Genomic DNA, 27,652 nt, shown 5'->3' with positions numbered 1-27,652 from the left:
TTCTATTTCAGGAAGAATGAAGAATAATAATGAAGTTCAAAAAAAATAAAACAATAAATGATATGGAAGATTTTGTATCAAGGAAAGATACACACAATTTACATGACCTAGTAATGGAGACATATGTTCTTAGACTCAGAGAAGGTGAATCACCAGAGCAAATGTGGTTTTCAAACAGGGAAAATGAATTGCCTTCATACTGTAATACTATAATATAGTTGGATAAAGAATAAAACCAGATAAAATTACATTCATTCTTTCATTGTATATTTTAAAATGATATATGAATGATCCCTTTTATGAAGTTGTTAACATAAAAGCTAAATTTATCATTTCAACTGTATATTAGGAGAATTCTTACTTCTACAATGTGTTATTTTCTTAATATGATTAAATGAATTCTTCTTTGGTCTCAATAAGATGATGTAACACTTGGGACCAAATATGAAGCCAAGGAGTGCTGTGCTGGAAGCCAAGATAGAGAACACTTCCATGGCCACCATGACCTTCCCTTTAGTGCTGTGATAGACAGGAAGAAAGGTTACCCAGACACAGAAGAACACCAGCATACTGAATGACAGAAATTTGGATTCATTAAATGTATCAGGTAAATTTCTAGATAAGAAAGCCATAGTATAACTCCCAAGGGCCAAGAAACAGAGGTATCCCAGGACAGAGTGGAAGGCAACAGCTGAGCCCTTGTTGCATAAAATGATGATGTGTCCAGGTTCAATACGAGCATCTTGGTCAACGAATGGTGGAGAAGTTGCCATCCATATTCCACAAAGAAGAAGCTGGATCAGGGTGCAGATAGGAATGATGTAGTTTGGACCCCTTGATATCATTAGCCATTTTACCATTCTTCCTGGAAAACTGACTTTAAAGGCAAGGACCACAGTAATAGCTTTGGCCAACACAGTGGCAAGTGCCATAGTGAATGCAACTGCAAAGGTGGTTTGCTGAAGGATGCAGGCAGCAGTGTTGGGCTGACCAATGAAGTTCAAAGAACATAGGAAACAAAAGGTGAGTGTGATGAGCAAAATGTAACTCAGAGCTCTATTATTGGCCTTGACAATAGGAGTGTCTCTGTGTTTCACAAAGATGCCTATAACAAAGGCAGTGAGTGCAGAGAAGCACAAACCTATGCTGGCAAGAGCCATCCCCAAGGGGTCTTCATAGGCCAGAAAGCTCACAGATTTTTGGTAGCAGTTGTTCTTCTCGGTGTTTGCATAGTGACTCTCTGGACACTTCACACACTGGTCTGCATCTAGTCAGAAATATAAGTTATAATATCAGGAGTCCAGCCAACTTTGATTCCTTTTATTTTCAGACATTTCTAACTACAGGGACTGTCACAGATGTCACTGTACTTTGTTTTGTCAGGGGCAAAGTAATTAGTACACTAGTGTGCATAAGTTTAGATTTATATACTAAATTTGTTCCTTATATATTATTTTCATATTTATTTTCACAATAGGATTTGATCCTATCATTATGTAACTAGTACCATCACACTTCTTCCCTTCCCCTTTTTTTTTTTACTTACAACTCAATGTGCTCTCTATATCTACCATTACATTTTAATAACCAGTTAGTCCATACAGTAGAACAAGTGTGTGTATAACTCAGAATGGCTTCAGTGGGAAAACATGTGCAGACTTTCAAGCTCAACATTTGTTAAGGATAATACTGCATATTCTCAGGTACCCATCAACTTCCAGTAACTTCCTTAAGTTGTAATTTTAACTGTACTAGGTAAATGACTGTTCTTTTTTCATATATACAACCTTTAATGAAAATGCTTTAACTCTTTTGAAAGTAGTTAGAATACTAAATTACATTGCCAAAACCTACTGTGGCCTTGAAAGTACTCAAAATTCACATATCCTATTTAATTTAAACATGTGAAATCTAGAGTAAAAAAAGTAATGTTTCAAAATTTTCACATTATACTTTCCTATATATGAATCCTAAATTTACTTTTCTCACTAAAATTCTTTGTGTTTTGAAATTCTCTTCCTTCTCTGCTGGAGTTTAAGGAAGAGATCCTATTTCATTAGATACTACACAAAAGTGACCCAATAATATATCTTCATAACTTTATAGTAAGCATGTATTTTCAAATAGGATATTCTTAGAAGATGTGAGCGTTTTCAAAAACATTATAATATTTTGCTCTAGAACTTTTGAAATTTTTGTACACATTATCATTAACATAAAATAGATGGACAAAGATTAATAAATTACATTATCTCTGTACTATATTTTGAATATGCTTGACACAGACAGTGGGACTCTTTGGACATGTGGTTTTCTTGAAGTAAGCATGTCACTGTGGGAGTGGGCTTTGACACCCTCGTCCTACAAGCCTGGAAGTCACTCTTTTTCTAGAAGTTTTCACCTAAAAATGTAGAACTTTCAGCTCCTCCTATGCCATGTCTGCCTGGATGATGTCATGCTCCCAACTTGATGATAATTTACTGAACTTATACCTGTAATACAGTCCCAATTAAATGTCCTTATAAAAGTTGAATTTCTCAAAGTGTTTGTTCACAGCAGTAAAATGCTAACTAACACATAAGTTATTACCACGAGTTTGGGATTGCTATGGTAGATTTGACCATGTTATTGGTTGGAAGAAAATAGATTTTGAGATTTTGGATGGGGAAAGCAGTAAAATGCTTTAAGTTGGACTTAACGGGTTATCCCTGTAGGAATAGGGAAGCCTTTGTTGCTGAGTGAGATTTGAACTGTTCAAGCCTAGTTCTAGAGGTAAGTGCAGAAAAGAACTTTTATATGGGACTGTTCTTGTGGTACTATGGTGATGCATGTGGCTGCCTTTGCCCTTGTTTAAAAAGTCTAACTGAGAATAAGATAAAGAGATTTATATTAACTTAATTGACCATGGAACCCCATGAAGCTGAGCAGAGACTTTATCACTTGTTAAGTCTCATGAAGAACATTTTCCTACAATCTTAGCAAGCATAAAAAGGAAAAATATAAAGGTTATGGTTCAAGTAAAAATAAAGGGGTACCTGGAAATGAAATATCTACAAAGATAGAAAGAATTAAGAGAGTTGTGACCTTTTGGCAAGATCTAGCCCAACCAAACTTATTGTTTCAATTGCAGTTGAAAAAGGAATAATTTTTGTGTTTTAATCTTGAATGAACTACAATCTAGAAATAGAGTGTAAATTTGTGATTCAGATCGTGAGGATGGAAAACACAGGCTTTTCACCCTGATCATGGGGAACAGTAGCCATGAAATCTTAGGCCAATGAATAGTGGTACACTCCTTTAATCCGGGTAACAAAGATGTCTGAGTTTAATGCCACCCTGTGACAAAGCAAGTTCTAAGTAGAGAAAAGATTAAATCCAGGTGTGATAGTACATGCGTTACATCTCAGCATTTCATAGATAGAGCCATGTATATTTTTAAGTTCAAGGTCAATCTACAGTGCAAGTCCCAGGACAGTCAAGCTTATACAGTTAGAGAGTTGTAAAAAAAAAAAGCAGGCAATAGAATGAGGTGGAGGCATATTTCAGCTCCAGTAAGTAGCCGAACTCAGCAGCATTGGCGATATGGCTCTGGCTTATAAGTCAATAAGAGAAGGAGACTACAGGAAAAATTGATACTGGTTAGCTGAATCTAAGAAATTAGCAATAATCATGGATAAACCAGCATTACTGAGGTGAAATCATCTGCTAAGTGTTTTCTGAGAGTACAAAGAAGCTGTTTTGCAGATATAGCCAAAGTTAAACTAAGGGCTACAACTGTACTTGATCTTACAGTCACCCAGTTAGTACTGATTTTAACAGTATGAAGGGGTTATAGAGAGTAGCAGAGGTTTGGCACAATGAGAAGCCAGAAAATGCCATCGGTCAATGAAAAGTCTCAGTTGTAGTTGATGGCATAGGACCGAAGGTGTCATGCAAATAAGGTGAGGCTCAGCAGCATGAAGGGAGCCTATGAAAGGCTATTGGTGAAGCCTAGCTACAGTAGAAGACTCAAATGTACTAGAGATGCCTATAGCATAGGATGATCACCAAAGTCACCAGCAACAGCAGAGTGGAGTCAAGCAGAGCCTAGTGTGTTACAAAGGGCGGAGCTAGAGAAGTAATGCAAGCATTTGGAGAAGCCTAAAAATTATGTGTGGATCCTACACATAGAACAAGAAGCTATAATGCTGAAGTTACCTTGGAAACCCCAAAATGTTCAAGATTCCAGAGCCATGGGATATCTGCTGAGGAGAGCTGCTAACAGGGATTGGGATAAACTCAGGAGAAAGAAGTTTGTTACACTTAACAAAGATCAAAAAGGAGTAGAAATCTTAAGATTTTTTTTGACATCAGACATAGAGATCCAGAGTTTGAAGTTTGCCTAGCTGGTTTGTGTATTGCTTTGGACATTCTAGTAAAGAGTTCAATGGATGTCAGAAGGCACTGTGAACTTGCATTTTTGTCATTGTTGGAACAGTTATAGACTATGTGGATCTTAAAAGTCAGACAAAATATACTTTTTAAAAATTCTATGCCTAGGTATTGCCTCCATAAACTCAAGTATTTAAACAAGACTATGGGGCACAGAGTGTAGGTGTGACCTTATTGAAGCAAATGTATCATTGTGGGAATGGTCTTTAAGACCTTATCCTTACCTTCCTCAAAGCCATTCTTTTACTAGCAGCCTTGAGAAAAAGATGAAAATTCTTAGCTCCTTATGCATTATGCCTGACTGGATGTTGCCATGTTCCTAACTTGATGATGATTGACTGAACCTCTGAATTAGAAAAGAAGCCCCAGTTAAATATTGTCCTTATAGAAGTTCCTTTTGTCATGGTTTTTGTTCACTGAAGTAAATCCCTAACTAAGACAGTGAGTTACACAACAATTCTATATTTCTTAAAATATAATTGATAACCAGAGTGTCAATTTTATTTAATTAATAATATTGTAGTGATATTTTAACACATAAAAGATAGTATTACCTTACTGTTCAACTTTCTATCAGCAATATTTTCAAATTCACAGTATTTTGCATTTCTTTGTGCTGCATACTGTTGTATAATATAATTAATTAACAGACACTGGCCAGATTTGTTCCTAGACTGTTATAGTGCATACACAGGATACATTCAAAAAGTAATGTGTGTGTGTGTGTGTGTGTGTGTGTGTGTGTGTGTGTGTGTTGACAGATTTCTTTTGAATTAAGTTTTGAGAGTAAAAGTTATTATTATTGAAAATTGGTATTAAAAGAAGAGAATGTGGACACTTCATAAGAATCAGTAGCCTACATATGAAGTTGAGAATTGTTTCAAAATATGTGAAAAATTGTGTTGTAATTTTGATGAGAATTTTGTGGAATCTGGGAATTGCTTTTGATTAGATGGCCATTTCCACTGTGTTAATTCTACTGATCCATAAACAAGTTAGATCTTTCCAGTTTCTGATATCTTCCACAGTGTCTCTTTTCAGGGACCTAAAATTTGTGTCATACTGATTTTCACTCACTTGGTTAGAGATACATGATGTTGAAGATATTTCTGTTTATCGTAAATGGTATTGTTTCCCTAACTTCTTCTCAGACATGTTATTGCTTATGTATAGGAGGGTACTGACTTATTTGACTTAATTTTGTATTCAACCCCATTCTTGAATGATTACATTAGCTGTAGTAATTCTCTGTAGAATTTTGGGCATGAAAAGATTGTTCAATATACAAAAATTCATAAATGAAATACATTATATTAAAAAAACTCAATGAAAAATGACATTATCATCACATTAGAGGCTGAAAATGTATATGATAAAATATAGCACATCTCCATATTAAAAGTTTTTGAGAGATCGGGAAGTAAATGTCCTTACGTAAACATAGTAAAAGCAATATATGGCTAACCATCAGCCAGCATCAAATTAAATAAAGAGATACTTAAAGCAATCCCACTAAATTAAGGGACAAGACAGGGATGCACACTCTCTCCATATAGAAATATGACAACATCAGTAGATTAAAGGAGCACAAATTTGAAAAGAAATTGTCAAGGCATCAGTATTTGTGGATGACATGGTAGTTTATATAAGTGACCTCCCAATATCTACTAAATCCTTCTACAGATAATAATTAATTTCAGATAAGTGGCTCAATAAATTACCTCAAACAGATTAGCAGATTTCTTCTAAACAAAGGATAAACAGGATGAGAAAAAGGTAGAGAAACAGCACCTTTCAAAATAGGCATAAATAGTATAAAATATCTTGGTGTAACTCTTACCAAGCAAGTGGAAAATTTGTATGACAATAACTTCAAGTCTTTTATGAAAGAAATTGAAGAAAACCTCAGAAAATGGAGACATCTCCCATGCTCAAAGATAAGTAGGATTAACATAGTAAATATGGCCATCCTACCAAAAGCAATCAACAGATTCAGTGCAATCTCCATCAAAATTCCAACACAATTCTTCACAGACATTGAACAAACAATTCTAAATTTTATATGGAAAAACAAAAAGCTCAGGATAGTAAAAATGATTCTTAAAACGTAAAGAACTTTTGGAATAATTATCATACCTGACCTTGAGCTGTACTTCAGAGCACTAGTGATAATAACCACATTATATTGGTAAAGAGATAGACAGGTCAAACGATGAAATAGAAATGAAGACCCGGAAATTAGCCCACAAATATATGGACACTGTAACTTTGACAAAGAAGCCAAAATAATACAATCGAAAAAAAAAAACACATTCAATGATTGGTGCTGGACTTACTAATAGTCTGTATTTAAAAATTTGAAAATAGGGGACTTCCGGTTTGGGACCGAGCCTAGAGCAGGTCGCAGGCAGCAGCTCCTTACCCAACTGCAGAAAACCAAGAAAAACAGGGACTCCGAGGAGCTTGAACTCAGGCAGCATCCCAGGTAAGATTGAATCACCCGTGATGCCTGCTATTAGAAGTTCTAACCCAGATGGACCAGAAGCCAGGAGCCTCGCCCTTACCCTCACCCCCTACCTTTTCCCACCTGCACAAGGTCCCCTGAAGCTGGGCAACTGCAAGATCCTGCTTGGCAACTGCAGATAGACTCAAAGCAGTGTACCATATCATCTGAAGAATAGCAGGGAGACCATAACTCAAGCAGTGTACCATATCTTCTGAAGAATAGCAGGTTGCAGTCCTCCTCGCCCCCACGAATAACCAGGACCCAACGGTCGGGTCAAGTGGCACCCAGACGTGGGCTCGAGGCACGGACCCATCCGGACGGACCCTCATTGAGAGGATGTGCGCACGACATCAAGATTGAGCAAGACAGAGATCATCGCCCGTGACCTGTCGTCCACGGAACCAGGTTGATGCTGCCATCAAGAAGGCAGTTGAAGTTCATTACCATCAGCTGAAAATTGCAGAGGATCCAGAAGTGACTCCGCAGGAGACTGACACAGCTGTCAGCTCCCCTGCCTCCCCCTACGGTCGACCCCTAGACTTCCACACCCTCCAGAAGGGTTCCTGGTATGCCTGGCTTTGCCCTCATTTCTCTCGCTAGAGAGCTTGGCCTCTTGATCACCACAACAAAAATTGGCTTTTTCCTAAACCAAGGCCACCCTTGATATGGCCGCTAACATTGGGGAGCCTTCCTTTATGACAATATTACACCCCAAACTGACAAATGGTTGGTAACTTGAACATTTACAAGAGACTAGGATGGCTGTGAGTTAGCCCAATGACGGGATTATTGTAGGTCCACTTCCCAGGGGCCCACCCAATGCAGCCGAAAAGGAGTGCGTGGTGCTGGGAGTGGGGGCAGCCTACATGGCCTAAGACAGGGCTCTCACCCTCCTTTCACCCACATCAGAGTCCCTTGACGTTGCCCATCGTCGACAGCCTAAAGCCTTCGACCATCGATGTGACTCGTCTCACATCAGTGTTTTGGGGTTGTGAACTTGTCTAAGACCCCCCCATAATTAGACATCCAAATTCAAAACTCACATAGTTGGGATTGAACATAAGACGCCTTCTCTAACTAAACAGAGAAGGGGGAGATGCCAGAAGCCAGGACCCTCGCCCTTACCCTTACCCCCTACCTTTCCCCACCTGCACAATGTCCTCTGAAGCTTGGCAACTGCAAGATCCTGCTTAGCAACTGCAGATAGACTCAAATCAGAGTACCATGTCTTCTTAAGAATAGCAGGGAGACCATAACTCAAGCAGTGTACCATATCTTCTGAAGAACAGCAGGTAGATCATAATTCAAGGCAGTGTACCATATAGACCATGACATGTTTCAAGGCACAGGCCAAGAAGATTTTGTACTTTTCCACCACCTGGACCCTCTTACCCCCTCCCCTTGTAAAACATGCTATCAAAAAGCGTTTCATGTTCAAAAAAAAAAACTCAAAAAAAAAAGAATTAGGATCAAAATTAAGACAGAGTCAACACTATATCAAAGAAATGTGATGTTTCAAATAACCCAACCTGGGAATGAAATGAGTGGATTGTCAGATATGACACCTTGAGCCCCTTCAAGACTCTGATATTTATTCCTCAGGTGTCTGAAAGGGTTAGATGCCAATAATAAAACATTAAACTCCTCTCTAGAAAATGCTTTTGGTACAATAAATATGTAAATAAATAAAAACAAAAAAACAAAAAAAATTTGAAAATAAATTTATATTTATTACCTTCTCACAAAATTCATGTCCCAGTGTATCAAAATACTCAGTATAAACCAGATAATTTACAACTGAGGAGTCCCTAATGGCTAAAAAACAGTTAAGAAAAAAATTCATTAGTGATCAGTGAAATGCAAATCAAAATGACCCTGAGATGCCACCTTATACCAACTAGAATGGCTAAGATAAAAAAAAAAAACTCACTTGAGAGTACACGCTGGCAAAAAAAAAAAGGAGAAAGTGGAACACTCATTGGTTGCATTTGGGATTCCAAACTGGTACAACAAATCTTGAAATCACTCTGGCACTTCAGAAAATTGGAAATAGATCAACCTGAACAGCCAGCTAAAGTATGTTTGGGTATGTACCCAAAAGTTGCCCCACTGGGCACATTGCTATGTTCATAGTAGCCTTATTTATAAGAGTAATAAGCTGGCAGTAACCCAGATGTCCTCCAACTGAAAAACGGATACAGAAAATGTGGTACATTTACACAATGGAATATTACTCAGTTATTAAGATCAAAGGCATCATGAGTTTTTAAGGAAAATAGATAAAACTACAAAATAATATCCTGAGTGAGATAACACAGACCAAAAGGACATATATTATATGAACTCTCTAATAAGTTGATAGACAAAAAGCAAGGAGCACATAGGATACAATCTTTTAGAGTGTATGAACTTTAAGAAGCAGACAAGCCAAGATAGGAGGATGAAGGACTAGAATAAGGAAATGTGAGAGGGTGACCACAGATTGTGGACCATGACTGATTATAAATAAGTTAATAAAATCATTAACTGTGGTGTGAGCTTATAGATTTAGAATATTTGCTCATTTCTATTATAGCAGGATGCATAAAAGCAGCCAGGGATAGATCACACTGGAACATAAGCTGAATGTTTAAATCTTGATTTGAAGACTGCAGTATAAATAGAGAGCAGATGTGACATGGACTTTTGAAACCTAAAGCCAGACCTTCTCTGTATACCTAACCCTAAAAGACTACAACCACTAGTCTTTCCTAATGGGTCGAGTCACAAAATAAAAAGTTCTGTAAAACTCTAATCCAAGAGAAGCCAGAAAGTTAGCAAGACCTTCACTGTAAAGAAAACTACAAAACAACACTGTTTTCTGAACACAGAAAAATGGTTCTCATAAATTCATAACACATGAGAAAATATGATAGATGCAAGTGGGCTAATCCCAGACCAAGATTCAGCATAGATATTGGAGTTAGCCATGAAAACACCTCCACTCGAGGTATTAGCAGTTGATAGCTACTGGGAGGAGAATCCGTTTTCTTTTTCAATGTACAGCACATGGTGGGTTAACAATCCTTAAGTAACATGCACACACATAAGTACAGATGAGTATTATGAAATATATTAGTTAGTTTAATTACAAATTTTTGAAGTTAGGGAAAGGGAATAAATCAAGGTAGACTTTGAGTGGTGAAAGTGATGAAAACACATTGTATGAAATTATCAAACAACTAAATATGAGAAATGAACTGTTACTAATACCTATGAAGATGCAATAGATCTGAGCAATATATGGTTCTTAAAAATCACTGAAATACATTTTGAGAAACAATCATTGATACTTTATTATTACATGCTAAATGGCACAGTGAAATGAAAAACATTGAGAGGTACAGGGCAAAATATTGTATCTTCCAATATCAATATTGGCACTACGTTAAAGATATAAATCAAGTATGATTTTAATGGCTGTGTTGAGATATTTCAAGAGAATGATGATGAATTATGATATTTAAATTCCTAACAAAAGGAATAAAAAGATTTTTATCTGACTTCTACTCAGATCATTTTCATTTGCTAGCAATTTGGAATGTAGTGCAGAAATAAGAAATAAAACTCAATTTACCTGTCTCATTAGAAATTTCATTGTCTGCACAAGGAGTGCACTTGTAGCAGCAGATGGCCTTGCCCTCCAGGGCGACTTTCCTGTATCCAGGCCGACAGCTCTCACTGCACACAGACTGAGGGATCTGAGAAGAATGAAAAGAATGTTATCTAATGCTTAGGGTTTTATGAAAAATCATAAAACAGAGTTTTTGAATGTTATGCCCTGAAGGATGAAGTATTGTTATTAATACCTAGTTTTTTTAAAATATTATTTGTAGTAATGGGGGATGGGGAACATGGTGTAGCCACCAGAAACTAACAGATGCCAGCAAAGCCAAACTCCCAGTATCCAAGGGGGATGACAATAGCTGAAATAGCAAAGGGGAGAGAGAGAATCTGTAGAGATCATATCCATAGGTTAGGCGCAGGCCTCTGTTGAGGGATCGAGCCACCAACCCAACACAAAAATATTAACCTAGAATTGCTCCTGTCTAAAGGATTACAAGGACAAAGAGTGGAGCAAAGACTGAAGGAGATGTCATCCAGAAACTGATCCACTTAAGGATCTATCCCATATGCATTGACCAAACCATGATATTATTGCTGATGCCAAGAAGTCTTTGCTGACAGGAGCCTGATATAGCTGTCTACTGAGAGGCTCTGCCATAGCTTTACTAATACAGAAGCAGATACAGACAGCCATCTGACTGAACATGGGGACCCCAATGGTGGAGTTAGGGGAAGGACAGGAGGAGCTGAAGGGGTTTGCAACCCCATAGGAAGAACAATTAACCAGGTCCTGTAGAGCACTCAGGGACTAAAAAACCAACCAAAGAACATATATGGAGGGATCCATGGCTCTAGCTGCATATGTGGCAGATGATGGCCTTATCAGGCATCAATAGGACAGGTGGCCCTTGGACCTATAAAAGTGTGATGTCCAGCATGGGAGAATGCTAGGTCAGAGTGGCAAGAGTGCAGGGCGAGGGGGGAGAACCCTCATAGAAACAGTGAGAGGGGGTTGCGATAGAAAGTTTGCAAAAGATAAACAATTAAAGGGGATAACATTTAACATGTAAATAAATAAAATAAGCAATAAAAATTTTAAAAATAAATTTAAAAAAGAAGAAATAAAAGGTTATGCCTTCGAGAAGGCAAATGTGCTTAAATTTTTGTCCGAGTATTATCATAGTGTTAAAAATTTTGGAATCTTCAAGAGTTTAGGACAAGTTTGTGAAATATTGGTGATTAGGAACATGATATAGAAGGCCATGGGGTTCATCTAGTCTAACACTAACTTTGTAGTTTCTGACACCTGTGTTGAGCATCTTAACTTCCATCCTAATTGTGAATCTTGACTGTCAATCTGAGAGAATTCATAATTATCATGAAAGCAAATAAATGTACATTTGTAGGAAGAAATATATAGATAAACTTAGCTAACAGGAAAGGGGTCAGTTAAAATTTAGATGTCACTATTTATTATACAAATGTGACAATTGTAGAGGAAATAGGGGAGAGCTGCAGTATTCATTGCCACCTGCCTTCAGAGGACAATATACCACCAGCACCCTCTTACATTTGAAAATCATGTGTTTTCAAATACAATGTCCTGCACACTCAAACTTTCTGCCAGTTATTTCAAGATATTATTAAACATTGAATTAGATAGGACATATTGAGAATGAAAGGACAATTAAGAGATGCTAATGGAGTGATTTTATGTTATTTTGAAAGAAAAATATTCCTTATAGGCTAAAGCATTTTAATGTTTATTTCCTTTTTTGTGAAATAATATGGGAAGTTATTTAAACTTTCAGGGATTCAGATAGTCTGAAAAAATTATGATGCATTGGTTGGGAATTGAAATATTATAATGTTTCCTTCATTCCAGTTTTCTAATATTGTTTACGATTAATATATGTAAAATATAGATATTTTCTTTCCATTTCCTATGCCTGTCGCCAGTATGACCACTTGTTGTAATACTTCTATCCTTGGTAAATGATGATACTTCTGGAGCCATATAGCAAAATACATTCTTTCTTTTAAAAGTCATTTTGATCATGGATTTTTGTGAAATAAGTCCGTGTATGACTTAGAACAGACCACACCAGACTAAAGGATTCCAAGTGGGGTTTATTCAGGAGATAGGGCAAAGATGGGAGAGGGGAGAAGAAGAGGAAGAAGATGTAAGAAAAAGAGAGGTCAAGGGGTTCTACCTGTTTTATATGGGTGGTGATGTAGCCTCTCCCAGGTAAAGGTGAGGTAGCCAGGTGGATTCTGGGAATGTATGGTAGTTGTCTTGGCAACAATGTGGGGGTTGCCTAGATTGATGTCAATGTGTTCAGGGTCTGATACCAACATTTTAACCATACAATAATAAATAAATTTAGATATCGTTTCATAATATTAATCTAAAATGAGATTTTTTTCACTTTCACATTTAACAGATGAGTTGTTTGGAAATAAAAAATTTTATCTTACCATATGTCCCATCCCTACTTTTTGACAAATGGAGGAAGCCTAATCTTCATATGAGTTAGCAATGGGAAACTTATTGAAGACTATATACTTCCATTGATCTGAATCAAGGAAAATGGAAAGCTAGTATACTAATATTACTTTGTTGAATTCTTTAATGATACCAGAAGTATAATAGAACTTGAGCTATACATCATTATATCAGAAAACATAATTGTGATAGTAATACAAGCACAAAGCATTTAGATAATATGTAACCCACCTCTGAAAATGTTTCTGGCCATTGAATCATCTGTTCAGATAAACACAACTGTTGACTCTGGGGAGCATTTGCAGAAAAGGATCCTATTTTCACTTTCAGTCCAAGACCCTTTGGTAAATTCCAGTAGTTAAGAATGTCATATTCTGCATCTATTGTTTGTCTCCAATCTAAACTCCTTTTGTCTCTCATCTCAATGTCCTTAAGGAAAGTGTTAAGCTGAAAGAGAAATACAATTTGATATTACATTATGGTGAAGGGGTAGAATAAAATGTGGATTTTGGTATGTGTCTTATTGTTCTTAATTTCAGCTGTGAACATCAACATTAATGAATATTTTATTAATGATGAGAAAGTGAAACCCTGAATGTGAGAATACCATTCTGCTTCTGAATTATTATTCAGATATTTAAGTGAAAACTTTGAACCAAGCTCAAGTAACCAATCAATGACAACTGAACTATGAAAAGATCAACTTTTTGAAACCTAGCAAGACTCATTTGCTTTGAGAATATCTTCAGAGTTCTAGCATCTAAAAGGAGGATGCTGATGTCCAGAAATCAACTAAAAGGCATCATTTATATATAAACCAACCATCATTGTTTACTTAAATGTCCCTGTTTTAATTTCTCTTGTAAAAAATATATAAAGTACTGATTTTTTAAGTGCAACAATTACCAGGAGAAGATTGTATAGCTAGATATTGATGACATGACCTAGATTGTGACTAAGCATATTTGCTCTTGGTTTTTTACATGCCATTTCACTACATCATACACTTGAACCTACCTTGACTTCTAGATAAGGTTAGAAACACAAATAATTCTATGATTTTGGACAACATAAATTGAATTTTGAAATACCTAAGTTAGTGTTGTTACAAACGTCATATGTCTGAGTACTGACAATAAAATACAGTAGAAAGATTATTACCTGCCATGGAAAGAACTCCATCTTTTCTCCATTTCCAAATGATTGCATATGAAGTTGCTGAAGTCTCATCTCATGGAGGCTGTGAGCCACAGCATACACACCATTGTAAATACTAATGCTCTCTTCACTCATGGCCACATCAAATATATGACTAGGTAATACATCCAAAGAAGCATTGGCTTGACAGTTGTCCAAAACATGACAATTAATATGAGAAAATGAGCACTTGAAGAACAAATACCATATCTTGGGAAGATAAATGTCTTCTGGGTATTTATTAGGATTAACTGTTTGAATAAATTTAGTAAAATCATTTTTTTCTCTATAATTGTGCTTAAAAATTATACTTCCATGGAATGAGTCTAACATGAAGTAATCATTAATTTCAGTAATATGATTTTCAATGTTCATGATCCAGACTTTCCATGTCAATAACCTCTGCCCAATATTTCGCAGAAGAACTTCTAAAGAATCAATGTCACCATAAATAATTATTACATTTGTCTTATCCATATTTTCCCAGAATTTGTTAAAATATAAAGTCCATGTGGCTGGGATCATTTTTACAAAAGCTATGCAGATTCTTTTTCTCTCTGTTTCCTCTCTAAAATCTGACAGAACTTTATTTCCTTTGTGGTCATCTGGGAGAAATAAACCAACCCAGGACCACTTAAAATGAACCATCAAAGAAACAATGGCAAGTGAAAGAGATGTGTCCTTGGGGGTCATCTGGTAGAGAGAAGAAAACTGACCATGGTCACTCAAGAGAGGATCATAAGGTCCAAAAGTAATCTGAAGCAAATTCGAAAGAAGAGAAAGAATATAAACATCAAAAAATTTCATTCCTGAGACAAAAGATGATAGAACATTTTAAAGGAACATTCCATTGACTACATTTTACAGAAGTTTCTGGCAAGACTTTAAGTTTCATAGGCTTATCTGGTTTCATTTACTACACCAACCTTCTTCTTACAAGCAATAGAAATCTGGAATGAACTCCATTTGTCTGGGTATTGCTTTCATATTTGGATAATTGTTCAATCACTCTTTGAGTTTAAAGAAACCTGTAATATGAACAAACGAACTGACTCTCAGTTCCCACAATCCAAATTTCCTCACCTGTGGAAATTTAAAGAGGTGAAGCAATGTTCCAATTTGGGCAGATGTTATCCATGATGTTCCTGTGAGTGCAGCTGTGAAATTTCTCTTTTTGCAATTGTAATTAGGTAAAACCTTTCTCTGCAGATGAGCTGTAAGCCACATACAAGTATTAATAAGTGTTTCCTTCTCAATGAATCTGACATTGTAGAAATCAAATCCAAGAGATATATTGGGTAAAAGTTTGGGGTTCCGGTTGATCTCTTCAATGGCAAATCGCAGAGCCAAAATATACTGGTAGTTCTTAAAGTTATACCTGTGTAAGTGGCATAGATATACACAAGAGGATGATCATGTATACCATGCATATCTTCCTATTTTGTACAGTAAATTTTATACTTAAATTTTGATTATACAAAACATGTAATTTAATTTGTTTACTGTGAATAGATGAACTAAAGTAGGCAAACGTTTTAGGGTTATTAAATATCTTTTACCATTACTACTTATCAATTATCGATCCTCAAAGGTTATATTATTTATATTCTATATGCGGATTCTTTACACATTCAGTTTACAAACCATGAATCATTTTCACCCCAATAACAGATCTGTTAGAATCTAGAATTTTGGATTTCTGGGGTCTTCATTTATGACTCTTCACCATTTTATTAACAACTCAACCACTTTTTAAACATAATATGTTAACTAAATAATATTCCAAAATAAATGTATTTGCATATTTGGCCATTGAAGGTATTTCTCTGACAAATCTTTTTGTATATGGTGGCCTGGAGTGACTAGTGTCATACAAGAAGCATAGGAAAAAGGACTTGTGTATCTTACTACATGAGATTAAAAAGAATGTATCACCATGAACTTTACATTTTTATCATTATGTGTATTTGCTATTTATGCATGTGACTGTTTGTATGTTTCTCTCTTAGTATATGCAGTTGTAAGGAGTTCAGGAAATATAAATTCGAGCCAAGACAACCCAAGATTGATTCCTAGCTATTCACCATATTTACAAATAGTTTTTTTTTTGGTTTGTGTATTTATGTATTTATTTAAGCAAGTATGCATTTTATTCATTTAATGTTCAGTTGCTTGCTTCATTTACTCAATATCACAGAGTCTATAACTTGACTATAAGTTGTTGTGTATATCAGGCTGGTCTTGAACTCAGGAGTACCTACCTGTCTCCTTCTCTAGACTACTAGGATTAAAGTCTTCCACCAGCATATCTACCTGCTGGAATCCTTCTCTTTCTTTTATCACATATGCCTGGATCTCTACACAGCAAACTTGTGAGATTATGTTTTTTTCTGTCTCCTACCCTCTATATGATCACAGGATTACATGTATGTATCCATATTCTTTTGAAATATGTGAACTCAGTTCCTCACACATGACATGCTCTACTCTTTGAAACATCTCTTCATCTGTTGAACAAATATTGTGGAACAAATATTTTACTCCAAAAGGCCCCCAATCCACAGTGACTAAAAGTATCATTTAATTTCTCTGTCAAAGTGAGTTGATCACAAAACAGAACAACAACAACAAAAGGCATTAAGGTTTCATAGTGTATATTTTTCTTCTCTTTCAATGCTTAAAGATTTAGCTAAAAAGCAGTGGGAAGAAATTAAGAACCAAAGGTTATCAGTAGCCTCAGAGAAAGAGTGAATTTTGAAGACAAGAGGAAAATTATATTTATGATCTTATCCTAAATATAATAACATGTAATGATCTGTGAATGTTCAAGTAAACAAAAAACCAGCAAGGAGAGTGAAGATCAGCACAAAGTTCAACCCCTATATAAGAGGGAATTATTCTCAATTAAAGTTTCCTTGCTGTGAGGATACAAAATGAGCATTGTTACCCTCATAAAGGAAAACATTTAACTGGGGCTAGTTTACATTTTCAGAGTTTAGTCATATTGTCACGGTCGGAACCATGACAGTATACAAGTAGAAATGGTCTTCAAAATGTATTTGAATGTTTTACATCTTAATACACAGTCAGCAAAAGTAGGAACTGGGGCACACCAGCTAGACTTATTATTCTTAGAAGTGTAACCTGACAACCAGAGTGACACACTTCCTATAAGATATCCATGCCTACTCCAATGAGGACAAACATCCTTATAGGGTCACTCAGTATGGTCAAAACATCTAAAGAGAATAGTTTATGGGATGATTTCTATACAAACCACTACATGTCATTACTGGACCATGATAGGGATTTAGCCATATACTAGTGAAAAATGAACTTAGTCCAATTTAATTTCCCATACTCTAAAACAGCCTCAAGTTTGTTTGAAGCTCAAAATTCAAAGTCTCTTCTGAAATTAATGTATACGTGCAATGTAGTCTCCTGAAAATAAAATTAAAAAAGTAGATCGCATACTTTCAAAATGTAATAGCACAGAATTTACAATACTATTTAAAATTTGAGAAAAAATGTAATATAGTCAGAAAATATTGGATAAAGGCAAGATGAAAAACAACCTGAGCAAGTTCCAAACTCTGCAATTCCATGTCACATTTCAGAATGTTCTTTGAATCTCCAATACCTTTCAATTCTGTTGACTTCAAACCACATCTTTCTCTCGGGCTTTTTCATTCCCATTAGCAGTGCTTATTGGCAGTTATTGCATGCCTATGACATCTTAAACATTGCAGTAAAATCTAGGATTCTCCTTTGGTGTTTGACATAATGGCTCCTCTAAGTCTCTTTCTACAGACATCACTGATATAATCCTGGACTTAACAGATGTCCTCAATCACAAAGAGAGATGCCCTAACTACCTTCTTCAATCCTTGACTCTTAATGTCAGAACCACATGGCTGAACCTGCCAAGTTATGTTGCATGCTAGGGCTGGAAGATGGCTCCTTCATAAAATTAAATCTGCACTGGTTTTCTGTTTTTATTACTTTCATTTACATTCTAATTTTGGATATCCTGAAACACAATTTGTAAACAAAGCTTGTGGCCTTAAACTACTTTTCACAAATTGGTAGCATAGCTGGGTGGAATTTTGCCCAGAGATTTTTCACTCCTTTTATTGCATTTAACATCAGACTTTCTTTTAATCTCTGTATATGTCTGAATACAGCAAATAGTTTAAGAGTGGGATTTAGTACTCTTTTTGTCCTCAATCTATATATTTTGTATTTTTGTCTTTCAGTAATTTTTTTTGTAATTTTCTCTATGTCTTCATATAATTAAACAATAATGACCCTATGCCATTGACAAAAGAAGACTGTGTTGAAATTTTCTTTGCCAATAGAATAAATCTGTAACGTCAGGCACACTCTTTGAACAAGGTCAAAATGCAGCATCACTCTTTACCAAGATATCTCAAGTGCAATTTCTAGGAAACATACTAACATTCTTCTCCTTGTGTCTACTTGTACCAGGAATGCAGAATTCAAATTATACTCAGTAACACTTTTTTTTCCACATTCTTCTTTAGTTGGTTCATTAATCAGCACTAAAAGGATTTCTCTGCTTTCCTAAAAAAAGTCCCAAAATCAATATTCCTCCAAATACAAAGCAAAGCCTATCACAGCAATTAACCTTTCTCTAGTATAAACGTGTTTCCTTGCATTTAGTAGACGTTCAGACACACAATGACCATAACATGCCTCATAAAGGAAAACATTTAACTTCAGTTTACTTACAATTTCAGAGACTTTGTCCTTTTCATCATGGTGGGAAGCATTGCCATGTGCAGTAGGAAATGCTCTTTCACAAAGAACTTAGAGTTCTACATTTTTATCCACAGGCAGCAGAATTGAAAACCCTGGGCAAAATTGAACTTCTTAGATTTCTAGACCACCCCTGCATAGGGGGGCACACTAACTCTAGCAAGGTCACACCTACTCCAAAAGACTACTCAGCATGAGTAAGGCATTCACACATGAGTCTATGGGGTCCATTTCTACTAAAAGCACAAAAGTATTTCCATTTGATAACTTCTGGAAGAAGAGTCAGGTTTCTTCAATAATGTGATTTCTTCTAGACAAATAATATTCTAGGGTGAACGCAACCTGAAAGGTACTTGGGCAACACAAATTTAACTTGGTTAAGAATTGTATTGAACTTCATCAGAAGCAGTTTCTCTAAGTGCAGAGCTGATTTGATGATGTTGTAAGATTTTGCTAATTCACCTTCCTATAAAAGCAACAATTTATTTTCAATGAATTAAATTTACCCTTACTTTCACTCATAGGACCAAAAAGCATAGAATGAACTTGAACATGTCCAATAGAGAAAAGATAATTTCAAAACTGAAGCAAGATTTATAATTTTAATAATGGAGGCTAAAGTTGTAAAATAGCTATAAATCAGTGACACAGATTTTTGTAAAAGGGGTTTTTCCTTAGTACTTAAAAGCCAGTAAGTATTGTCATTAGCTCCATTTGTTATGCAAAGATTTCTTGTGTGATGAAAATTGTTTTAAGATCTTAATAATTAAGGTAACCTGATTGAGAAGGTGTCATCAGTAAATATTTTTGTGGAGATTCGGTCCTGTACTGCCAGTGGTTGCCTGCTGCAGCTGTTGGATAATTCTACATAAAGAAAAATGGGTTGATTGCAGTAGGTTGTTTAATTACCTCTGTTTGAGGGGCCTGAGGTAGGTTCCTTACACAGTTTCCAGGGTTTAATAAGATTGCTGTATTATTAGTGATTACATTAGCATAATAAAAGGTAGTGTCATTTTTATAAAAGCAAGTTTAGCACTCTTAAGCCACTGGTACCCTTTCAGACAAAGAGGACAACTGGTTGGATTTCTTCTCTGAGTGGGGTCAGGAGCATTGAAATTTATAGTACCTCCTGCTTTATTCATACAATGTAAGCTTCAATAATGGAACATATTGCTTGATGATGCTAGTCCTTTTCAGCCTGAGATTACTTTTATAACTGCCTCTCCTGTTAAAGCTTGTCTTCAACAACATCAACATGTTGGCAACTGAAGTGGATGACTTGAAACAGAAAATATACCCTCAGACAATATTATTAATTTAATAGGCTGGGAAACCAAGGACGAGTAAGATTCTGCACAAAGCCTTACCAACCTTAGACACAAGAGCACTGTTTTTGATAATGCATATTCCAAAATGGGTAAGAAAAGCATGGTTGTCAGAATTACCTAAGACAGACTCAGTCTTATATATGCAATAGAAAATTGGGAGATTTGGAGTGGTTTTTGGGCTTCCTGGCAAGAAAATGACCTTGGGCAAGGCAAGGAAATGGGCTGCTTAGAAGGAATCTGACATTAGGTTAGAACAAAGTAATTTCAAGCAGGAATCTAAATCCTAGGCTAGAACAAAGAAGTAATTTCAGACAGGAATCTAATTTTAGGCTAGAAAAAAGAAATAAGCTTAAGAAATGAAAATCACTTTGGGATAGGACAGGAAAGTAGGCTCAGATATTTTTGTCATCCTGATAAGCCCTTAGACATTGTGTTCAAGGGCATGATCATGGAACTCTGTTTAGTGCCTTGCATGTTCTGTGATGATTGGTGTTTATTGTACTGTTTGTTCCTTGACTATTTGTATCTACTGTATGACTAGTTCCTCAACCTAGAACTCACCTTAATAATTGATGAAATTAAAATGGTATAAAAGCAGAAAGGAGGATGGTGGATGGGATATGGGTTTAATGGGGTGGGGGGTGAGATAGAAAAAGAGGATAAAATCTGAAATTCAAATAAATAAAATATCCAATAAAAAATACCAAAGAAAGAGTTATCTAAGATGTTTGAAAGAATAGAGATGAAGGAAAGTATTAACATGTGAAATGTTTATGGATATGGGGAATGGTTTGAAGGAACAATTCACAGAAAAATCAAACCTTAGTAAGATTTTGAGTAGTCTTCTGGCCTTGTGAGATTTTTGTAATGAGTTCACCTTGAAAATATGAAGTAACAACCTCAGCACATGCTTAAAATTAATTTCCAGATTTTTCAGTTGTCTTCAGAAAAGATTGACAAGTGGGTGCAGCATTCACAAAGGCCAGATTTAAAACAACATCTTTTCCTTCAGAGCTTCTATCAGCTGAGCAACAGAGTCATAAACATTTTTTCTTGTTTCTGTACTACATTAACAAGCCTTTAGGTATTTGTATCTCTATTACACAAGCATTTCCATGATTCTAGAGCTCAAGTTACTATTTTTGTTAGAATTTCCTTTTTCATTTGTCAATGAGTTGTTCTTTCAAACCATTCCCTATACTCATAAACATTTTATATGTTAACACTTTCATTCTTCTCTTTTCTTTCAGATATCTTAGATAACCCTGTTCGTGCCAAGTTCTTATATGTATACAGACATAGTAAAACTTCATCTTTAGTTAGGTAGGCACTGGTTATTTCAAATTTATCATGAAGTCTCATATGCAATTTAAATGGCAAGGGTTCTTAAAAGGGATCCTTATCCTATTTGTTATTCTTCATACTCACTGGAAAACAACCTAATTATTTACCCTGATGCTGAGTTGGGAGTACAACAGCAGCAGATCCAATAGGCCACTTTGGTTTCCTTTTTTTTTCAGGGTATCTTATGAAATTACTTATATTTAAATGCTTCAGAGTAGGGCACTTATATTCATATTTTGTTACTTTCTTTCCTGAGTTAGTTTCCTCCTCTGAGGTTGATTTTTCTTCTTTTGATTTATTACTACCCTCTCCTGAGCTACTTTTCTCAGATGTTTATGTCAAGGAATAAACATTGTTCTTAGATCCTGATTGCGACAATAGTAAGGGATTCCCCTCACAAGGAGGTGAATCTAATATCCCCTTAGCACATATGGCTTTTTTTCTTTTACTTTTTCTTTTTTTTTGTTTTTTTTTTTTCCAGCAATCTGCCAATGCCTTCCTGATCACAGTCCAAATAGCAAAGGCTGTAAATAGCAAAGGCTAATCTTCAGTTCTCTGTAAACCAGTTTTTAATATCTAACCCTATTTTCTCCCATGTATTGATATATAACATAACAATTCTCCTTCATGGAAGCCAAGGACTAACCATTTGTACAAACGTAAGAAAGTCAATCAGCTTGCTAATGCCAGCCTTAATTCCCTTTTTAAAAAGAGTATGCTTCATAACATCTTTTTTTATTTACAACTGTTTTTTAATTTATTTTTTCTCAAATCGTAGTTCATTCATACAGGGGTTATAAACACAGAAAGACAGGATGTGGGGAAGGGAATGACACTGGAGTGTGGGTGTTCAGGGGGAATACAGATAACTTCAGAACCGGGTATCGGCTGGGTGAAGGTTCAGGGGACAATTCACTATGACTCTGCCTATGACTCGCTTGTCCTTATCTAAGTTGGTATTATCTGCCAAGGCTACCTATTTACCAGGTCTATGGCTACTCAGGCTTGTAAATTTCCACAAAAGCTGCCTGTTTACATTAGCTTATAGCCATCTGTTTCAATGTTTTTCCACTGAGACCCAAGTTAGCTATGGAGGACCACGAGACTCAAGATGAGGTTGTTACTTTATACAGGGTGTTTCCAAAACCCATTTCCACCCAACCTAAAAGGGGGAACTTCTTCCCCTAGACCAAGCAGAGATGGGCCACCCAGAGCCCCCTCTGTCAGGAGATCTGAATTCTTGCTTAGGCTGTGAGGCTAAGCACTGCAAGGGAATATAAATAAAAGATAAAAATATCTATCTGGGTTCCCTGAGGGACAAGCCTGACTGCATAGGGGTTGATGTCAAAAGTATCCCCTCTCCAGGAAAAAGACATGGGGATGGCCCTCATGCCTCACTGGACAATGACAGGGGGACTGTAGTCATTACCAGGTCCCCTTCAAATACTGGAGGTCAGGCCTCTATCCCCGCCTTCACAAGTTTAGAATTGCCACAGCCCTTCTATACTTAGAGAAGGGAGATGTCAGGGGCAGCCTTGCTTACACACTGAAGGCCTAAAATCAGCCATAGGCGTAAATTCAGCAATAGGCCTGTCATACATGTATGCTTCATAACATCTTTAAAGAACTTTCTGTCAATAGATTCAATTTGTCCCATCTTGAGAGATACACATAAAATGCACACAACCCAGAGCTGATGGCTCCTGATCTAAGGTTGGTGATGATAGCTTCCAACAGAAGTGAAGAAAGAACTGCCTGATGGCAGCAAGCAATTCAACCCAGAGCTGATGGCTCCCAGCATAATTCAGGTATTGATGGTACCCAATATCAGCCTCTACTGATGGCAGTAGGCAATATAAGCTCTCATGTCTCACACATCTAAACATGCAGTCCATGGCCAGAGGCTTTTGCAAGACCCAGTTGAAAGTCCTATCTCTGTGGACTTACTTTCCATTTTCCAGGAAAATCTCTGTTACCAGGCTCAAATTTAGATGCCAGGAGCTTCTTGGCTTGAAGTGAGTACAAACAGGGCACAGAGTAGGACCCTAGTGTGGCTTTAAATTCTTAGGGTCTCTGAGTATTCTAGCTCTCTACCTATACTGAAATGATGGTGATAAATTTTAAAAGTGCTAAAAGCTTTCTAGCTCTTTCTGAGGGCAAGAATCTTCTAGTTTAGAAGATTGACATCTGTAACCTGGCAAATAGGGATTAAGTAATGTGGCTTTTGATCTATCTCAGTAGGAATTTCACAGGTATAACTTTCAGTCTGCTAGTTGAATGTCTCAGGAAGAAAAAGGAACACTTTGCAAAGTAATTAGAGATTTCATTTCTAAGTTGTCAAATGTTTCCAATGAAAGTTATCTAAGGAAAGTGGGAAAAGCAGAAAGATCCTAAGAGGGGCAAGGGGAAATTTTTTAGTTTCTCGTTGTTTACAAGGTATTCTATCTAAAAATGTTGTCCTTGGTTCAGTTCCTCTGACTCTTCTCTTTGTCCTCAGTGCTTATCCATCATTCAGGATACATGATGATCATGTGTTAAAAATTTCACCACAGGTTCACACATAAAATGAAACCATAAATTGAAATATAAGTTTACAACAGTGAATGTTTACATAAATATCCATTAGGATTTATAAGGACCATTAATTATAATGAAGTAAAAGAGGCCCCACCCAACAACAAAAGTTATTCCATCTATTATGCATGTGAGAAAATATTTTTTCCTTTGAGTCAAAATTTGACTTATTAAAAAAGTAGAAATACCATGAAATTTTTTATCCAAATAAGATATTTTATCTAACCGTGATTGATGTTTTAAAATTCAAAATATATCTGTCAAAGAAATAAACCATTAAGTGTTAATTAAATCTAAAAAGTTTTTTCTTCCACTCTCTTTGATGTAATGCCTTAAAACCTTGAAATGTTTTTCCAACCACAGAGAATTGTCATACAGAGCATAATTTACCTTCAAACATTCTTTGATTTTTTTAAAGTTATTTTGACAAATTTACTTTTAGAGATTATAAAATTTTTCATTGGTATTTTTGGTCATTTTCTACTTGTTGATTTCCAACACATTTCTTCTTGTATTTCAGGTATATATAAGTGCATTTGTTCTATTTCCATGGCATACGGCCTATATCCATACAGATATAAGAAAATATTCTAGGGAAAGGAAGGCCTGGTTTAGATAAAAACATCTTATTTACTTTATTAAGAAACATACATGAATATTTACTAATCAATACTTGTCTTACATTATCCATTAGCCTGAGTTATTTAACTCAAGTTAAGAAAAAGCACCAAGATGAAACATTCATACTCACTATATTATGCTAGACACATATATAAAAAGAAGAATAAATACTGCAAACCAATGGAGTAAATAGGTAAACACAGGAAAGCTGTCTGAGAATAAAAATTAAATTATCAAACAATTATAGTAAAATATGAGATAAATACTATATCTAAGTAGAACAGAACTATTCACGACTTCTAACTGTGACACTGCTAACTGTGGAATCAGCTGTATGTAACACACATGGCCTCTTCACTCTAGAATCACAATAAACACTCAGAACTTATTGCATTCAATAACAACATCTAATATCACAGGCACAGTCAGGACTTCCAAAACGCTATGAACAATATCAGACATATAATAAATCATCCTTCTTTGAAATCATAACAATGAAAACTATTCAGACATTGGGGCATAACAAGTATGGCAAATAAGATGTTATTGTTATCAATCATTTACTAAAATGAATACAGTTAATGTTAATACTTCATTTCCCACTGAGTGAGGAATATAACTCAATACCAAAATAAAATTGTTAAAAATGTATTAAAAATTCTGAGTAAATTTGCCAAAATAAAAATAAATAATAAGCAAATTTTAATGACTATACCCTCTAAATCATAAGAATTCAGAACTCAAAAAATTAAATAACTGTACTCACTGTATGTAATTGTCTAAATATTCATATGGCAAAGTTGAATGTGGTATTTTCTTCCCAGTGTAGAAAGTATGAAGAGGGAAAAATGCACCAATCATAACATCTCTTTCATGGTGAAACTCTTCAGTGATTATGTAATAACATCTACTGATATTAAACATAATAGCAGAAACAAATTTTGGATTTTGCAGGAGCCAGAAGATAAAAATCCAGGAGAACATCCTACTAGTACATTGGTCTTCTTGTTGCAGAACATAGTGTCCAGCACAGATATACTCTGTTCATGTTTTTTTGACCATGTATGTTTTGAATATGTTGATGACTCAGTCTGTCACACTAATCATTCTTCGGGATTGGAAAAGCCACTGGGAATTTTGAAACTACCCTTTCTTGTGGACTGTGTTGATGAACCCTCTATTCAAGTGAACAACAAGTTCACAAATATGGTTTTTTGTATTCCTCACTAGCCAAAGGCAGTATAACTTCAGCAAAGACTATAAACAGCACGAGCTGAGGGTTGACCTTCTCTTGGGATGAATTGGCTAACGATATGAAGCAAGAAACTTTTAATATGAAAAACAATTTAAGCTCATCTTCACAGGTTACATCATAAAAAGCCAACTAAGTGAAAAAGGAAAAGGCTAAAAAGAAAGCATTGCAGGTAAAATAAAACAAACAATAAAAATTAATACATTGCAAAGTTTTTTAATGACAACAAACAAGTATGAATTATAGGAAACAATGTCCAAGGCACTGTATACAATATTCATTGGTGTAACTTATCCCAACATTTCCTGTTTTTAGTCCAAGAAAAGGACTTTATCTCTAATATCTGTAAACATATACAATAAGAAAACATGAGAAGTCTTAGTGTAAGTATTATTATTACAGTGCCAAGGTCATTTGTATTTAACAACTTTCAACATAGTGCTTCTGCACTCTATTCTATCTTGTTGAATCCTAAATTCTGTAGAGGGTTTGTGTCTAACAAGCACATGAAAAACTCCATTAAAAATTTATACTTAGAAGGCAAACAGACGAAATTTTAGATTTGGGGCTAGTGACTATAACTATGATTTCAAAACTTCAATGATAAATTTTGAGTTCTGAACTTATGAAGTCTATCATTATTCTATTTTGCAAACCAATTAAAGACCTGAGAGGGATAAATGATACCTTAGTAAGCAAGATGTGGTAACCAAGGACCTTCTGTGTTAAATAGAATGACAGAGATTTACTAGATACTTGGACAGTCAACAAAAGTTTATCAATAGCAGTAGAGACATCCATCTTTGACAGCCAGGGAAAGAAGTTCTGAGGGACCTGACATTGAAGCAGAAACTTTGGAAGAGTGTCCTACCTTGTCTAGGGGACTTCAGGAAACTGACTATTTAGTATCTTGTCTGTCAACCATTTGGCCTCTACTGTCATTCATCAAGGAAAAGGGCACTTTATAGCCAAGTGACCAGTTTTGACACATTCGTAGCAAACACAAAGTGTAGACTGATTTTAACACATCATCTTCTTATGAAAAGATTCAGAGTGCATCTATAACTTGATGTATCTCTCTATCACAAATAGCTTTTTTTATAATTAAACTATTTTAAATGTCACATTCTGAAGATTCCTAAAGTGTGTAAGAACTACCAATATAATCTAAAGTCTATCTAAATACAAAACATTTGCTTGGTTCTTGTTAATTTTCCTAAGATTAAGCTGGAACACACATAGAAAAGACAATGTAAGGCTTATTCATTTAATTAAGTGCATCAATTCAGAGCATAATTACAATGGATTTAATTTAATGAATGCATTAAAGGATTTTATTATTTATAAAGTTACTGATTTCCAATGTGAATTTCTTAATTATTACTAACAGTTTATAATAGTAGCTTTTATATGTCTAGAAATTTAAAATAAGGAATTTAAAATACAGCTCTTTTTTATCAAAGCAAATGTTTTAGGGACAGTCCATAAGGAGATAGGCCACTTAACTG

General features: G+C 35.5%; 1 protein-coding gene across 1 annotated transcript; it reads right to left on the bottom strand.

Moving 5' to 3' along the window:
* Positions 1 to 329: 329 nt before the first annotated feature.
* On the bottom strand, positions 330 to 25,876 carry LOC114620385 (vomeronasal type-2 receptor 116-like). The gene is made up of 6 exons (XM_028766472.1): positions 25,659 to 25,876; positions 15,330 to 15,624; positions 14,211 to 15,002; positions 13,281 to 13,496; positions 10,554 to 10,677; positions 330 to 1,267 (listed from the first exon to the last, which is right to left on the bottom strand). Exons 1-6 carry the CDS (start codon positions 25,874 to 25,876, stop codon positions 330 to 332), a joined length of 2,583 nt encoding a protein of 860 aa, XP_028622305.1.
* Between the last annotated feature and the right edge of the window lie 1,776 nt (positions 25,877 to 27,652).

Source organism: Grammomys surdaster, unplaced genomic scaffold (genome assembly GCF_004785775.1).
Source record: "Grammomys surdaster isolate TR1022 unplaced genomic scaffold, NIH_TR_1.0 168, whole genome shotgun sequence".
Lineage (NCBI taxonomy): Eukaryota > Metazoa > Chordata > Mammalia > Rodentia > Muridae > Grammomys > Grammomys surdaster.
Note: the sequence above shows the minus strand (reverse complement) of the source record. Positions and strands in the feature narration are given on the sequence as shown.